Here is an 18,712-nt window from a genome sequence, read left to right as displayed (position 1 = left end):
TCCTCCATCTGAAACTCTACCATTTTTCCCAATGTCCACAAATACAAACTCGTATCGGGCATTAGCGATGGCCATTAGAACAATGCTGAAGAACCCCTTATAATTATAATAAAAAGATCCACTCTTTGCAGGGGGCATGATCCTGACGTGTTTGCCATCGATAGCTCCACCACAATTAGGGAAATTCCATAGATCACGGAAATCACGTGCAATATTTTGCCACTCCTCCTTGGTCGATGGAAACTGCAATATAAAAGTATATGCGTATTAATAATCTGTTTGGTTGATTTTAGACCCATCAGCCCTCCCCCATTGCAGCCTCAAAGCTATTACCCGCCTTATCAAAAAGACCCCCCACCCACTGGTGTAAAAGATTAAATCAACAGGCATTGTAAAGATATACATGTAGGGTACAGGTATGTGCACAGCTATACATATGGGGGACATGTATGTAATTTCCATATTTACCTTCATGTATTTGTCCTGAAGAACTTGGACGATGGCATCACAGGTGTCTGGTATTATCAACCCCAGCGCTTGAGATGAGATTGCGGTGGTGAATCTCAGGTCGGCAAGGGTCCTGCCTGTTGCCAGGTAACGCAGCGTTGCCACCAGTCTCTGCTCTGCAGAAATGGGCCTCCTGAAATAGGTGTCCTCTCTCTCTATTAAAGGGGTAACCAGTGTCAGCAGCTCCATAAAGGTAGCGTCATCCATACGGAGATAATTCCTGAAATCATCAGGATTGTTCTCCCGTATCTCCTTTAGCAATGGCATGTGGGAGAAGGTGTCTCTCCTCAGAAGCCAGTCTCTGGTCCAGCAGCTCCGATTCTTGGTCCTTTTTCTTTTTTTAATAGCCCGCAATCTAATGGCCATAGCAGCCAAAATGCACGCACGAGCCTTCCTTCTCCTCAAGCTCATGATTAAAAAGGCCCAAATGCACCGATAGACGAACGAACGTACGTATATCCAGTACAGCTAGCAATGATCTGAATAGTCACGGCTCTATTCACTGTACTACACGAACGATTCTTTGTTCCGTGATCACGCCTCGTTTTGGTATGCTCTTTTAAATCCAGCCCATTATGATAATGTTGTGTACATTTTTATCGTGCGAATAGCCAGAACGGGAGAGTGTGTACGGTGGTACAATCTTTTTCTTGCGATTGTTTGGACGGGAGTACATCGGACGTCGCAAGTACAATTGTACATATGTGTACGCGCAGATCGGTCGTATGTTTCGGACGGCCGAACGTGTATTCGGTCGATCGAACGGTCGCAAGAAAAATTAAATTGTACATATGTGTACCCAGCTTAACTTATTTGTGCGATCCATGTGATAAGATAAAGCTTTATGACCTTTACATATCTCTAAAGTCAACTTTTAAAAATGATCCGCCTGAATCTACTTTCCAGTGCTGTGTGACATTGTCTGTATTTGTGTGACCTCGCAGTGTGTTGTGTATGTACTTTCCCCCCTCCTCTCTCTGCTGCAGACAGTGGTGCTATTCTTCTAACGTGTCTAATGGGGCTGGAAGAGATTTTAGGACGAGCCCAATGTTATGACAACGGATCATGTTTACTGAGGGTGGAGCATGAAAACAATGGGTTAATAAGACACGGCCCTTAGCCCATATTTTAACCCTTATGTACCGAAATCACCATAAAGCTATATGTACGTGTACGCATACACTTGTATGTTTAACGTGCACGCCGACAGATCATATATGTCATGTGTGTGCTGTATAGTGTGTGCTGACAGCTGTGTGATGCATTTCTGTGTACATGCTGGGCAGCCTCCGTGGGCATGCAGAGCAGCAGGATGGTAGCAGTAGGAATCGGATAAGGGGAGGCTGCAGGCGCTGGGTATCTGGGGCAGATCTGGCAGCTTCGGGACAGGCGCTGGGAGGGAAGGTGAGCAGGAGATAGGCCACAGCGCTGTCCCAGGCGTGATGTCCCCGGTGTCCCAGGTGTGTCGAGCTCCGCCTCCGGGGCTGGAATGCGGAAGCTGCGGGAGGAGGAGCCCGGAGAGAACTAGCGGGGAGACTCCTGGAGAGTGAGAGAGCCCGGCGGGACACTGGGGGGGCAACCGGGGACGCGCAGCCTGCAGTCCCGGGGAGGATTAGAGCGCAGCGCCGGACACGTGGATAGCATCCCGCACCACACACGGAGACTGGTCCAAGGAGCCGCCCGAGTTGGAATTGTGCGCCCGATGCATCAGCCTGGCAGCTTCAGTGGCAGCATGCCCCCCGCCATCTGAAACATGTCTGCCCAGACCGCCCTCCCGCCAGACCATGACCCCTTGCCCCCTGTCCCAGAATCGGGCGCTTTAGAGCCCAAGAAGAAGAAGCACAAACCTGGCACCCTGCGGCGGGCACTGAGCTGGCTACGTGGGCGCAAGAAGAAAAAGTCAGAGGCCAAGTTGCAGGAGAGCAAAGGTGAGAGCGCCGGGTGGGAGGCGGCGCGCTGCTGGCTGTACCGGGCACTGCAGGCAGGGTGGCTGCTGGAAGGGAGGGTACCCAGACAGGCAGGTGTTTTGCTGCTTTTAGGTCTATGCTGCCATATGGGTCTGTACGGGTTGCGCTAGATTGCTACGTCGCACCATGGCGCACTACATACTTTAAGGGGAAGCCTGACAGCGAAGCCTGCAAATCTGGGCAGCAGTGAATCCAATGCACTTGTTCTGCTCTGTATAGTTTGCAAGAGCAGCTGAGGATGTTGCTTCTAGTGCTTCAGAATCTAGTACAAGGAGGTTGGGCAGTGCCAGACTCCAGGCCTCACAGAGGTGCCTCTACTGAGTTATTCGTCATTCCTGGGAGAAATGAAACAGCAGATTTTCAATTTTCGGATGAATCATTGTGTTGCTATTTAACCATGTTCTAAGATCTAACCATTATTGGTGAGACATTTTATGGAGAATACAGTATATTAAAAAGTCACAGGCTAAAACATCTAAATTTGATTATTTATTGACACTGTTGCACAAAGTGTGGATGATTTAGTTTGTCCTGTCATTGAAATGGAATACAAATTTGACCCCCAGGAGTCACATGATAAACTTTTTTTTTATTTTTAAATAATATCTACTAATTCATGGATAAAAGATTTAAGTTTGGATTAGCTTCTTTCTAATAAAATTTAGTTGTTTTTAAGAATATTTCTTGCAATGTTTTTTTATGTACAGTAGTTATCGGTTATCTAAGCAATTTCTGTGGAAGTGCAAGAACACGCAATTGAGGTCAAAGGACATTCAAAATGGCTATCTCCAGTGATTCTTATAGAGTGACTTTGCAGAGAAATATCATGAGGTGACACATGCACTCCCTGAAAACAGTGCTGCTAGGAAACCGCACACACTTAATTACACTTGCATTATTTTGGTGCAATAACCTTCTACAGTAGTCACAGGACTGTATTAGTATAGCTGTACACAGTGAGTAGGGTGAAGTAATGTACATCATCTCTGACATGGGGAGACAAGTGGCAAATTGATGCCTAACATCTCTCTATGGATAATGGGATTTATTATACTTCATGTATAAAAGCTCCAACATTACGCAGTACTGAATGCAAACAGGATCATAATACAATTAAAATGATTGGAGCCTTTTAAAAATCATTGGGATGCTATCATTACCCCTTTACCCACATGACCTAAAAATACCTGGAGAAAAGGTTAGGGACAAGGGCAGCACAAAGATTGGGGGTCCTGTACCTACTGGAACAGAAGCACAGATGTGTATGTGCCATGAGTTCAGATCTTCCTATTACTTAGGAATATGTAAGTAGTTGGCCTACCTGAGGCGCTGTAGATCCATATTCACGTTTGTACATGTTCTGCATGCTGTTATATACAGCTATCTAGGTTGGGCCACAACATGTTGTCTAAGCTCATACATTCAGAACTGCTGTGAGCAGACCATTCCATATTGTTCTTGTTGCTCATGGTTTTCTGTAGGGAATAAAGGTCTAATATTTGACATAGATTTATACAGAAGTATGTATTTCAGTGGAATCCTAACATACAATGAGGTATACCAAACAGCAGTCACAGCTAGAGAGCACTGAAACCTATCATCTTCTCTAAATTTATTACATGACCTATATCAGTAATGATAATCCCAACACCGCATACAGTACTGATTAATGCAAGACGCACCCTGTTAGGGGAGTTATTAAGGGGATGTACTAAAAGGATGATTGCAGAAAGGGATGATCGGGATGATTGAGTGCAGTTCACCTCCAATACACTAGATGTCACAATTTTTACTGATTTCAACCTTAACGAACTAAAAAAAAAAGGTGTAAACATCAAATTATATGTCATTCAGACCATCTAAGTGTCTTTTGTCCTTATAATTTGCAGTAAAAAGTGCATTATCCCATTTTTATTGTATATTAAACTACACATACCTATATTGTTTATTTCCAGTGGAATGATGCTATATATTTTCTATTTAAATGGGATGATCATGTTTTTTTCACAGGTAATTATACCTGGGACTGTTTTCTATGTCTAAGCAGTGGGATGATGGCTATATCTTTTTTATTTACGTGGGATGATCATCTTTTTATCGCAGATAATTAAACCTGGGACAGTTATCTATGCGTTTCCATGGGGATGATAGCTATATCTTTTCTATTTAAGTGGGATGATCAGCTTTTTATCGCAGATAATTACACCTGGGACAGTTTTCAATGCGTTTCCATGGGGATTATGGCTATATCTTTTCTATTTACGTGGGATGATCACAATTTCATCGCAGATAATTACACCTGGGACAGTTTTGAATGCGTTTCCAGGGGGATGTTGGCTATATCTTTTCTATTTACATGGGATGATCACAATTTCATCACAGATAATTACACCTGGGACAGTTTTCTTTGCGTTTCCAGGGGGATTATGGCTATATCTTTTCTATCTATGTGGGATGATCAGCTTTTTATCGCAGATAATTATACTTGGGACAGTTTTGAATGCGTTTCCAGGGGGATGATGGCTATATCTTTTCTATTTATGTGGGATGATCACAATTTCATCGCAGATAATTACACCTGGGACAGTTTTGAATGCGTTTCCAGGGGGATGGTGGCTATATCTTTTCTATTTACGTGGGATGATCAGCTTTTTATCGCAGGTAATTATACCTGGGATGGTTTTGAATGTGTTTCCAGGGGGATGGTGGCTAAATCTTTTCTATTTACGTGGGATGATCACGTTTTTATCGCAGATAATTACACCTGGGACCGTTTTCAATGCGTTTCCAGGGGGATGATGGCTATATCTTTTCTATTTATGTGGGATGATCAGCTTTTTATCGCAGATAATTACACCTGGGACAGTTTTCAATGCGTTTCCATGGGGATTATGGCTATATCTTTTCTATTTACGTGGGATGATCACAATTTCATCGCAGATAATTACACCTGGGACAGTTTTGAATGCGTTTCCAGGGGGATGTTGGCTATATCTTTTCTATTTACATGGGATGATCACAATTTCATCGCAGATAATTACACCTGGGACAGTTTTCTTTGCGTTTCCAGGGGGATTATGGCTATATCTTTTCTATTTATGTGGGATGATCAGCTTTTTATCGCAGATAATTACACCTGGGACAGTTTTCTTTGCGTTTCCAGGGGGATTATGGCTATATCTTTTCTATTTATGTGGGATGATCAGCTTTTTATCGCAGATAATTACACCTGGGACAGTTTTCTTTGCGTTTCCAGGGGGATTATGGCTATATCTTTTCTATTTATGTGGGATGATCAGCTTTTTATCGCAGATAATTACACCTGGGACAGTTTTCTTTGCGTTTCCAGGGGGATTATGGCTATATCTTTTCTATTTATGTGGGATGATCAGGTTTTTATCGCAGATAATTATACCTGGGACGGTTTTCAAAGCATTTCCAGGGGGATGATGGCTATATCTTTTCTATTTATTTGGGATGATCAGGTTTTTATCGCAGATAATTATACCTGGGACGGTTTTGAATGTGTTTCCAGGGGGATGGTGGCTATATCTTTTCTATTTACGTGGGATGATCACAATTTCATCGCAGATAATTACACCTGGGACAGTTTTGAATGCGTTTCCAGGGGGATGTTGGCTATATCTTTTCTATTTACATGGGATGATCACAATTTCATCCCAGATAATTACACCTGGGACAGTTTTCTTTGCGTTTCCAGGGGGATTATGGCTATATCTTTTCTATTTATGTGGGATGATCAGCTTTTTATCGCAGATAATTATACCTGGGACAGTTTTCAAAGCATTTCCATGGGGATTATGGCTATATCTTTTCTATTTACGTGGGATGATCACAATTTCATCGCAGATAATTACACCTGGGACAGTTTTCTTTGCGTTTCCAGGGGGATTATGGCTATATCTTTTCTATTTATGTGGGATGATCAGCTTTTTATCGCAGATAATTACACCTGGTACAGTTTTCTTTGCGTTTCCAGGGGGATTATGGCTATATCTTTTCTATTTATGTGGGATGATCAGGTTTTTATCGCAGATAATTATACCTGGGACGGTTTTCAAAGCATTTCCAGGGGGATGATGGCTATATCTTTTCTATTTATTTGGGATGATCAGGTTTTTATCGCAGATAATTATACCTGGGACGGTTTTGAATGTGTTTCCAGGGGGATGGTGGCTATATCTTTTCTATTTACGTGGGATGATCACGTTTTTATCGCAGATAATTACACCTGGGACAGTTTTCAATGCGTTTCCATGGGGATTATGGCTATATCTTTTCTATTTACGTGGGATGATCACAATTTCATCGCAGATAATTACATCTGGGACAGTTTTCTTTGCGTTTCCAGGGGGATTATGGCTATATCTTTTCTATTTACGTGGGATGATCACAATTTCATCGCAGATAATTACACCTGGGACAGTTTTGAATGCGTTTCCAGGGGGATGATGGCTATATCTTTTCTATTTACGTGGGATGATCAGCTTTTTATCGCAGGTAATTATACCTGGGATGGTTTTGAATGTGTTTCCAGGGGGATGGTGGCTAAATCTTTTCTATTTACGTGGGATGATCACGTTTTTATCGCAGATAATTACACCTGGGACCGTTTTCAATGCGTTTCCAGGGGGATGATGGCAATATCTTTTCTATTTATGTGGGATGATCAGCTTTTTATCGCAGATAATTACACCTGGGACAGTTTTGAATGCGTTTCCAGGGGGATGTTGGCTATATCTTTTCTATTTACATGGGATGATCACAATTTCATCGCAGATAATTACACCTGGGACAGTTTTCTTTGCGTTTCCAGGGGGATTATGGCTATATCTTTTCTATTTATGTGGGATGATCAGCTTTTTATCGCAGATAATTACACCTGGGACAGTTTTCTTTGCGTTTCCAGGGGGATTATGGCTATATCTTTTCTATTTATGTGGGATGATCAGGTTTTTATCGCAGATAATTATACCTGGGACGGTTTTCAAAGCATTTCCAGGGGGATGATGGCTATATCTTTTCTATTTATTTGGGATGATCAGGTTTTTATCGCAGATAATTATACTTGGGACGGTTTTGAATGTGTTTCCAGGGGGATGGTGGCTATATCTTTTCTATTTACGTGGGATGATCACAATTTCATCGCAGATAATTACACCTGGGACAGTTTTGAATGCGTTTCCAGGGGGATGTTGGCTATATCTTTTCTATTTACATGGGATGATCACAATTTCATCCCAGATAATTACACCTGGGACAGTTTTCTTTGCGTTTCCAGGGGGATTATGGCTATATCTTTTCTATTTATGTGGGATGATCAGCTTTTTATCGCAGATAATGGTACTTGTGAGTTATCCGGGCGTCCGATTTTGAAATCGGGTCGGATCGGGGCATCGCATCGCATCGCATGCGACCATCGGATGCGATGCGATGACCCGATTTTTCCATAGGAATCAATGTTAAAATGGACTGAGTCCATTTTAACATGGAATTCAATGGGAAAAAGGGTCCTTTTCATACCCCTACTATCCAAGTGGGCATGGAGTTGGATATAAACCTGTGGCGAGCGTAGCGAGCCACCGAGCCCGAAGCGTGGCGAGCGTAGCGAGCCCCGCGAGGGGACACAGAATACCGTCCCCTCGCGGGGCTCGCTTCGCTCGCCACGCTTCGGGCTCGGTGGCTCGCTACGCTCGCCACAGGTTTATATCCAACTCCATGCCCACTTGGATAGTAGGGGTATGAAAAGGACCCCTTTTTCCATAGGAATCATTTTAACATTGATTCCTATGGAAAAATCGGGTCATCGCATCCGATGATCGCATGCGATGCGATGCGATGCGATGCGATATCGCATCGCATCGCATCTGATTGTATGCCTTAACTTAAGGCATACAATCAAAAAATCGGACGCCCGGATAACTCACAAGTACCCAGATAATTATACCTGGGACAGTTTTCAAAGCATTTCCATGGGGATTATGGCTATATCTTTTCTATTTACGTGGGATGATCACAATTTCATCGCAGATAATTACACCTGGGACAGTTTTGAATGTGTTTCCAGGGGGATGATGGCTATATCTTTTCTATTTATGTGGGATGATCACAATTTCCTCGCAGATAATTACACCTGGGACAGTTTTCTTTGCGTTTCCAGGGGGATTATGGCTATATCTTTTCTATTGACGTGGGATGATCAGCTTTTTATCGCAGGTAATTATACCTGGGATGGTTTTGAATGTGTTTCCAGGGGGATGGTGTCTATATCTTTTCTATTTACGTGGGATGATCACGTTTTTATCGCAGATAATTACACCTGGGACCGTTTTCAATGCGTTTCCAGGGGGATGATGGCTATATCTTTTCTATTTATGTGGGATGATCAGCTTTTTATCGCAGATAATTACACCTGGGACAGTTTTCAATGCGTTTCCATGGGGATTATGGCTATATCTTTTCTATTTACGTGGGATGATCACAATTTCATCGCAGATAATTACACCTGGGACAGTTTTCTTTGCGTTTCCAGGGGGATTATGGCTATATCTTTTCTATTTATGTGGGATGATCAGCTTTTTATCGCAGATAATTACACCTGGGACAGTTTTCTTTGCGTTTCCAGTGGGATGATGGCTATATCTTTTCTATTTACGTGGGATGATCACGTCTTTATCGCAGATAATTATACCTGGGACGGTTTTGAATGTGTTTCCAGTGGGATGATGGCTATATCTTTTCTATTTACGTGGGATGATCACGTCTTTATCGCAGATAATTATACCTGGGACGGTTTTGAATGTGTTTCCAGTGGGATGATGGCTATATCTTTTCTATTTACGTGGGATGATCACGTTTTTATCGCAGATAATTACACCTGGGATAGTTTTCAATCCGTTTCCAGGGGGATGATAAATATAAAAGTTATAGCCATGTGGGATGATCAGGTTTTTATTGCCAATATGTATACCTGGGACTGTTTTTTATATGCGTTTCCAAGGAGGTGAAGGCTATAACATTTTTATTTACGTGGGGTGATCAGGTTTTTATCGCAGATATGTATACCTGGGACCATTTTCTATGTGCTTTTATGGAGATGATGGCTATATGTTTTTTTTTATTTACATGGGATGATCACGTTTTAGGGGCCTTATTCTGATTCACTCCTTCTGCCAAATTCCTTCTTAGTTGGACAAATCCATGTGCACTGCAGGTGGGGTAGATGTGACATGTGCAGAGAGAGTTAGATTTGAGTGGGGTTTTACTTCATAGTGAGATCTATATTGCAGTGTAAAAATAAAGCAGTCAGTATTTGCCCTGCACAGAAGCCAAATAACTCACCCAAATCTAATTCTCTCTGGACATTTACACCTGCAGTGCACATGGTTTTATCCATCTAAGAAGGAATTTGCCAAAAGGAGTGAACCAGAACAAGGCCCTTAACCCCTTGAGTTGTATGCCCGGAGATATTCCTGGCTCAGCTGCGCTGCCGCAGCGGGCTGTCCCGGAATATTTCCGGTCATATCACTAATGCAGAATAGGTGTGCACCAGTGGTGTCCAGGTGTGCAACACTGGTGCAGCACCTCTAGAGCCCTCTCCCACACCCTTCCAGTCCCCCCGTCACCTTCGCTCCGTCAATCGATACCCTGGACCTCCGGTGACCCGCCAGCCAGCCGCCCGTCGGCGGCAGGCTCGGGTGTGGTCGGCGCGGCTCGAGGGGACTCGGGAGTGCTCAGGCACCAGACTCCTCCCGAGCCGCCGCGAACATCCCCCAGCTTGCCGCCGACTTCACTGCTGAATGTGACAGGCGGCTTAGGCAGAGGGGACAGCGGCAGCACTGCAGGGAAGCGCTGGCGTACTATCGCCGGAGCGGAGGCGAGGGAGGGGGGCTTGCAACTTAATGTGGTGGGTACTTCTGGGGCAGGACAAACCTGCCCTGATAGGTTTGTCCTGCCCCAGCAAAACCCACCACTCAAGGGGTTAAAGTAGCTATGTATACCTGGGACTGTGTTCTACGCGTTTACAGTGGGATGATGGTATTACCAGCGGATGAACGACAGGGTGGAAAGTCGTCCACCCCCGGATAAATCACTGATAAGGGCGAAAATCGCTCAGAGTGTATGCACAGAGCATCAATTTTCAGGTCAGTAATTTTCCTCATCATCTTTATCGATAGTCTGGGCAACATCGCCCAATGTGTATGGGTCAGCGATTATGTGGGAGCGCTCATTAGCACTCACCGCTGCCCCATACACACTGGGGGCCAGATTCTATAAGCTTCAAAAGTGATCATATGGAGAGTGATAAACAGCCAGCCAATCAGCTCCTGCCTGACATTTTTCAAACACAGTCTGTGGCATGGCAGGTAGGAGCTGATTGGCTGTCTGTTTATGACTCTCCATTTTATCACTTTTGAAGCTTATAGAATCTGGCCCCCAGTGTATATGGGGCAGCGGTGAGTGCTAATGAGCGCTCCCACATAATCGCTGACCCATACACATTGGGCGATGTTGCCCAGACTATCGATAAAGATGATGAGGAAAATTACTGACCTGAAAATTGATGCTCTGTGCATACACTCTGAGCGATTTTCGCCCTTATCAGTGATTTATCCGGGGGTGGACGACTTTCCACCCTGTCGTTCATCCGCTGGTAATACCATCATCCCACTGTAAACGCGTAGAACACAGTCCCAGGTATACATAGCTACTTTAACCCCTTGAGTGGTGGGTTTTGCTGGGGCAGGACAAACCTATCAGGGCAGGTTTGTCCTGCCCCAGAAGTACCCACCACATAAAGTTGCAAGCCCCCCTCCCTCGCCTCCGCTCCGGTGATAGTACGCCAGCGCTTCCCTGCAGTGCTGCCGCTGTCCCCTCTGCCTAAGCCGCCTGTCACATTCAGCAGTGAAGTCGGCGGCAAGCTGGGGGATGTTCGCGGCGGCTCGGGAGGAGTCTGGTGCCTGAGCACTCCCGAGTCCCCTCGAGCCGCGCCGACCACACCCGAGCCTGCCGCCGACGGGCGGCTGGCTGGCGGGTCACCGGAGGTCCAGGCTATCGATTGACGGAGCGAAGGTGACGGGGGGACTGGAAGGGTGTGGGAGAGGGCTCTAGAGGTGCTGCACCAGTGTTGCACACCTGGACACCACTGGGGCACACCTATTCTGCATTAGTGATATGACCGGAAATATTCCGGGACAGCCCGCTGCGGCAGCGCAGCTGAGCCAGGAATATCTCCGGGCATACCACTCAAGGGGTTAAGGGCCTTGTTCTGGTTCACTCCTTTTGGCAAATTCCTTCTTAGATGGATAAAACCATGTGCACTGCAGGTGTAAATGTCCAGAGAGAATTAGATTTGGGTGAGTTATTTGGCTTCTGTGCAGGGCAAATACTGACTGCTTTATTTTTACACTGCAATATAGATCTCACTATGAAGTAAAACCCCACTCAAATCTAACTCTCTCTGCACATGTCACATCTACCCCACCTGCAGTGCACATGGATTTGTCCAACTAAGAAGGAATTTGGCAGAAGGAGTGAATCAGAATAAGGCCCCTAAAACGTGATCATCCCATGTAAATAAAAAAAAACATATAGCCATCATCTCCATAAAAGCACATAGAAAATGGTCCCAGGTATACATATCTGCGATAAAAACCTGATCATCCCACGTAAATAAAAATGTTATAGCCTTCACCTCCTTGGAAACGCATATAAAAAACAGTCCCAGGTATACATATTGGCAATAAAAACCTGATCATCCCACATGGCTATAACTTTAATATTTATCATCCCCCTGGAAACGGATTGAAAACTATCCCAGGTGTAATTATCTGCGATAAAAACGTGATCATCCCACGTAAATAGAAAAGATATAGCCATCATCCCACTGGAAACACATTCAAAACCGTCCCAGGTATAATTATCTGCGATAAAGACATGATCATCCCACGTAAATAGAAAAGATATAGCCATCATCCCACTGGAAACACATTCAAAACCGTCCCAGGTATAATTATCTGCGATAAAGACGTGATCATCCCACGTAAATAGAAAAGATATAGCCAACATCCCTCTGGAAACGCATTCAAAACTGTCCCAGGTGTAATTATCTGCGATGAAATTGTGATCATCCCATGTAAATAGAAAAGATATAGCCATCATCCCCCTGGAAACGCATTGAAAACGGTCCCAGGTGTAATTATCTGCGATAAAAACGTGATCATCCCACATAAATAGAAAAGATATAGCCATCATCCCCCTGGAAACGCATTGAAAACTGTCCCAGGTGTAATTATCTGCGATAAAAAGGTGATCATCCCACGTAAATAGAAAAGATATAGCCATCATCCCCCTGGAAACGCAAAGAAAACTGTCCCAGGTGTAATTATCTGCGATAAAAAGGTGATCATCCCATGTAAATATAAAAGTTATAGCCATTATCCCCCTGGAAACGCATTGAAAACTGTCCCAGGTGTAATTATCTGCGATAAAAAGGTGATCATCCCACGTAAATAGAAAAGATATAGCCATCATCCCACTGGAAACACATTCAAAACCGTCCCAGGTATAATTATCTGCGATAAAGACATGATCATCCCACGTAAATATAAAATAAATAGCCATCATCCCCCTGGAAACGCAAAGAAAACTGTCCCAGGTGTAATTATCTGCGATAAAAAGGTGATCATCCCATGTAAATATAAAAGTTATAGCCATTATCCCCCTGGAAACGCATTCAAAACTGTCCCAGGTGTAATTATCTGCGATAAAAAGCTGATCATCCCACGTAAATAGAAAAGATATAGCCATCATCCCCCTGGAAACGCATTCAAAACTGTCCCAGGTGTAATTATCTGCGATAAAAAGCTGATCATCCCACGTAAATAGAAAAGATATAGCCATCATCCCCCTGGAAACGCAAAGAAAACAGTCCCAGGTGTAATTATCTGCGATAAAAACGTGATCATCCCACGTAAATAGAAACGATATAGCCCTCCTCCCCCTGGAAACGCATTGAAAACTGTCCCAGGTATAATTATCAGCGATAAAAAGCTGATCATCCCACGTAAATAGAAAAGATATAGCCATCATCCCCCTGGAAACGCAAAGAAAACAGTCCCAGGTGTAATTATCTGCGATAAAAACGTGATCATCCCACGTAAATAGAAACGATATAGCCCTCCTCCCCCTGGAAACGCATTGAAAACTGTCCCAGGTATAATTATCAGCGATAAAAAGCTGATCATCCCACGTAAATAGAAAAGATATAGCCATAATCCCCATGGAAACGCATTGAAAACTGTCCCAGGTGTAATTATCTGCGATAAAAAGGTGATCATCCCACGTAAATAGAAAAGATATAGCCATCCTCCCCCTGGAAACGCAAAGAAAACGGTCCCAGGTGTAATTATCTGCGATAAAAACGTGATCATCCCACGTAAATAGAAAAGATATAGCCACCATCCCCCTGGAAACACACTCAAAACCATCCCAGGTATAATTATCTGCGATAAAAAGCTGATCATCCCACGTAAATAGAAAAGATATAGCCATCATCCCCCTGGAAACGCATTCAAAACTGTCCCAGGTGTAATTATCTGCGATAAAAAGCTGATCATCCCACGTAAATAGAAAAGATTTAGCCATCATCCCCCTGGAAACGCAAAGAAAACTGTCCCAGGTGTAATTATCTGCGATAAAAAGGTGATCATCCCATGTAAATATAAAAGTTATAGCCATTATCCCCCTGGAAACGCATTCAAAACTGTCCCAGGTGTAATTATCTGCGATAAAAAGCTGATCATCCCACGTAAATAGAAACGATATAGCCATCCTCCCCCTGGAAACGCATTGAAAACTGTCCCAGGTATAATTATCAGCGATAAAAAGCTGATCATCCCACGTAAATAGAAAAGATATAGCCATAATCCCCATGGAAACGCATTGAAAACTGTCCCAGGTGTAATTATCTGCGATAAAAAGGTGATCATCCCACGTAAATAGAAAAGATATAGCCATCATCACCCTGGAAACGCAAAGAAAACGGTCCCAGGTGTAATTATCTGCGATAAAAACGTGATCATCCCACGTAAATAGAAAAGATATAGCCACCATCCCCCTGGAAACACATTCAAAACCATCCCAGGTATAATTATCTGCGATAAAAAGCTGATCATCCCACGTAAATAGAAAAGATATAGCCATCATCCCCCTGGAAACGCATTCAAAACTGTCCCAGGTGTAATTATCTGCGATGAAATTGTGATCATCCCACGTAAATAGAAAAGATATAGCCATAATCCCCATGGAAACGCATTGAAAACTGTCCCAGGTGTAATTATCTGCGATAAAAAGGTGATCATCCCACGTAAATAGAAAAGATATAGCCATCCTCCCCCTGGAAACGCATTGAAAACTGTCCCAGGTGTAATTATCTGCGATAAAAACGTGATCATCCCACGTAAATAGAAAAGATATAGCCATCCTCCCCCTGGAAACGCATTGAAAACTGTCCCAGGTGTAATTATCTGCGATAAAAACGTGATCATCCCACGTAAATAGAAAAGATATAGCCATCATCCCACTGGAAACGCATTGAAAACTGTCCCAGGTGTAATTATCTGCGATAAAAACGTGATCATCCCACGTAAATAGAAAAGATATAGCCATCATCCCACTGGAAACACATTCAAAACCGTCCCAGGTATAATTATCTGCGATAAAAACGTGATCATCCCACGTAAATAGAAAAGAGATAGCCATCATCCCACTGGAAACACATTCAAAACCATCCCAGGTATAATTATCTGCGATAAAAAGCTGATCATCCCACGTAAATAGAAAAGATATAGCCATCATCCCCCTGGAAACGCATTCAAAACTGTCCCAGGTGTAATTATCTGCGATGAAATTGTGATCATCCCACGTAAATAGAAAAGACATAGCCATAATCCCCATGGAAACGCATTGAAAACTGTCCCAGGTGTAATTATCTGCGATAAAAAGGTGATCATCCCACGTAAATAGAAAAGATATAGCCATCATCCCCCTGGAAACGCAAAGAAAACGGTCCCAGGTGTAATTATCTGCGATAAAAACGTGATCATCCCACGTAAATAGAAACGATATAGCCATCCTCCCCCTGGAAACGCATTGAAAACTGTCCCAGGTATAATTATCAGCGATAAAAAGCTGATCATCCCACGTAAATAGAAAAGATATAGCCATAATCCCCATGGAAACGCATTGAAAACTGTCCCAGGTGTAATTATCTGCGATAAAAAGGTGATCATCCCACGTAAATAGAAAAGATATAGCCATCATCACCCTGGAAACGCAAAGAAAACGGTCCCAGGTGTAATTATCTGCGATAAAAACGTGATCATCCCACGTAAATAGAAAAGATATAGCCACCATCCCCCTGGAAACACATTCAAAACCATCCCAGGTATAATTATCTGCGATAAAAAGCTGATCATCCCACGTAAATAGAAAAGATATAGCCATCATCCCCCTGGAAACGCATTCAAAACTGTCCCAGGTGTAATTATCTGCGATGAAATTGTGATCATCCCACGTAAATAGAAAAGATATAGCCATAATCCCCATGGAAACGCATTGAAAACTGTCCCAGGTGTAATTATCTGCGATAAAAAGGTGATCATCCCACGTAAATAGAAAAGATATAGCCATCCTCCCCCTGGAAACGCATTGAAAACTGTCCCAGGTGTAATTATCTGCGATAAAAACGTGATCATCCCACGTAAATAGAAAAGATATAGCCATCCTCCCCCTGGAAACGCATTGAAAACTGTCCCAGGTGTAATTATCTGCGATAAAAACGTGGTCATCCCACGTAAATAGAAAAGATATAGCCATCATCCCACTGGAAACACATTCAAAACCGTCCCAGGTATAATTATCTGCGATAAAGTCATGATCATCCCACGTAAATATAAAATAAATAGCCATCATCCCCCTGGAAACGCAAAGAAAACTGTCCCAGGTGTAATTATCTGCGATAAAAACGTGATCATCCCATGTAAATAGAAAAGATATAGCCATAATCCCCATGGAAACGCATTGAAAACTGTCCCAGGTGTAATTATCTGCGATAAAAAGGTGATCATCCCACGTAAATAGAAAAGATATAGCCATCATCACCCTGGAAACGCAAAGAAAACGGTCCCAGGTGTAATTATCTGCGATAAAAACGTGATCATCCCACGTAAATAGAAAAGATATAGCCACCATCCCCCTGGAAACACATTCAAAACCATCCCAGGTATAATTATCTGCGATAAAAAGCTGATCATCCCACGTAAATAGAAAAGATATAGCCATCATCCCCCTGGAAACGCATTCAAAACTGTCCCAGGTGTAATTATCTGCGATGAAATTGTGATCATCCCACGTAAATAGAAAAGATATAGCCATAATCCCCATGGAAACGCATTGAAAACTGTCCCAGGTGTAATTATCTGCGATAAAAAGGTGATCATCCCACGTAAATAGAAAAGATATAGCCATCCTCCCCCTGGAAACGCATTGAAAACTGTCCCAGGTGTAATTATCTGCGATAAAAACGTGATCATCCCACGTAAATAGAAAAGATATAGCCATCCTCCCCCTGGAAACGCATTGAAAACTGTCCCAGGTGTAATTATCTGCGATAAAAACGTGATCATCCCACGTAAATAGAAAAGATATAGCCATAATCCCACTGGAAACACATTCAAAACCGTCCCAGGTATAATTATCTGCGATAAAGTCATGATTATCCCACGTAAATATAAAATAAATAGCCATCATCCCCCTGGAAACGCAAAGAAAACTGTCCCAGGTGTAATTATCTGCGATAAAAACGTGATCATCCCATGTAAATAGAAAAGATATAGCCATAATCCCCATGGAAACGCATTGAAAACTGTCCCAGGTGTAATTATCTGCGATAAAAAGGTGATCATCCCACGTAAATAGAAAAGATATAGCCATCCTCCCCCTGGAAACGCAAAGAAAACGGTCCCAGGTGTAATTATCTGCGATAAAAACGTGATCATCCCACGTAAATAGAAAAGATATAGCCACCATCCCCCTGGAAACACACTCAAAACCATCCCAGGTATAATTATCTGCGATAAAAAGCTGATCATCCCACGTAAATAGAAAAGATATAGCCATCATCCCCCTGGAAACGCATTCAAAACTGTCCCAGGTGTAATTATCTGCGATAAAAAGCTGATCATCCCACGTAAATAGAAAAGATTTAGCCATCATCCCCCTGGAAACGCAAAGAAAACTGTCCCAGGTGTAATTATCTGCGATAAAAAGGTGATCATCCCATGTAAATATAAAAGTTATAGCCATTATCCCCCTGGAAACGCATTCAAAACTGTCCCAGGTGTAATTATCTGCGATAAAAAGCTGATCATCCCACGTAAATAGAAACGATATAGCCATCCTCCCCCTGGAAACGCATTGAAAACTGTCCCAGGTATAATTATCAGCGATAAAAAGCTGATCATCCCACGTAAATAGAAAAGATATAGCCATAATCCCCATGGAAACGCATTGAAAACTGTCCCAGGTGTAATTATCTGCGATAAAAAGGTGATCATCCCACGTAAATAGAAAAGATATAGCCATCATCACCCTGGAAACGCAAAGAAAACGGTCCCAGGTGTAATTATCTGCGATAAAAACGTGATCATCCCACGTAAATAGAAAAGATATAGCCACCATCCCCCTGGAAACACATTCAAAACCATCCCAGGTATAATTATCTGCGATAAAAAGCTGATCATCCCACGTAAATAGAAAAGATATAGCCATCATCCCCCTGGAAACGCATTCAAAACTGTCCCAGGTGTAATTATCTGCGATGAAATTGTGATCATCCCACGTAAATAGAAAAGATATAGCCATAATCCCCATGGAAACGCATTGAAAACTGTCCCAGGTGTAATTATCTGCGATAAAAAGGTGATCATCCCACGTAAATAGAAAAGATATAGCCATCCTCCCCCTGGAAACGCATTGAAAACTGTCCCAGGTGTAATTATCTGCGATAAAAACGTGATCATCCCACGTAAATAGAAAAGATATAGCCATCCTCCCCCTGGAAACGCATTGAAAACTGTCCCAGGTGTAATTATCTGCGATAAAAACGTGATCATCCCACGTAAATAGAAAAGATATAGCCATCATCCCACTGGAAA

General features: G+C 43.0%; 1 protein-coding gene across 1 annotated transcript in view; it reads left to right on the top strand.

The window, feature by feature from the left end:
• The first annotated feature begins 1,869 nt into the window (after positions 1–1,869).
• The window catches only part of NHSL3 (NHS like 3), an 86,389-nt gene continuing 69,546 nt past the window's right edge, over positions 1,870–18,712 (top strand). Inside the window, exon 1 of the mRNA XM_083173846.1 lies at positions 1,870–2,435. Coding sequence (XP_083029972.1) covers positions 2,261–2,435 — 175 coding nt within the window. The 5' untranslated portion in view covers positions 1,870–2,260. The remainder of the gene's footprint in view (positions 2,436–18,712) is intronic.

The sequence above is a fragment of the Crinia signifera genome, chromosome 2 (genome assembly GCF_055691185.1).
Source record: "Crinia signifera chromosome 2, ASM5569118v1, whole genome shotgun sequence".
NCBI lineage: Eukaryota > Metazoa > Chordata > Amphibia > Anura > Myobatrachidae > Crinia > Crinia signifera.
This window is presented reverse-complemented; position numbering and strand designations above follow the sequence as displayed.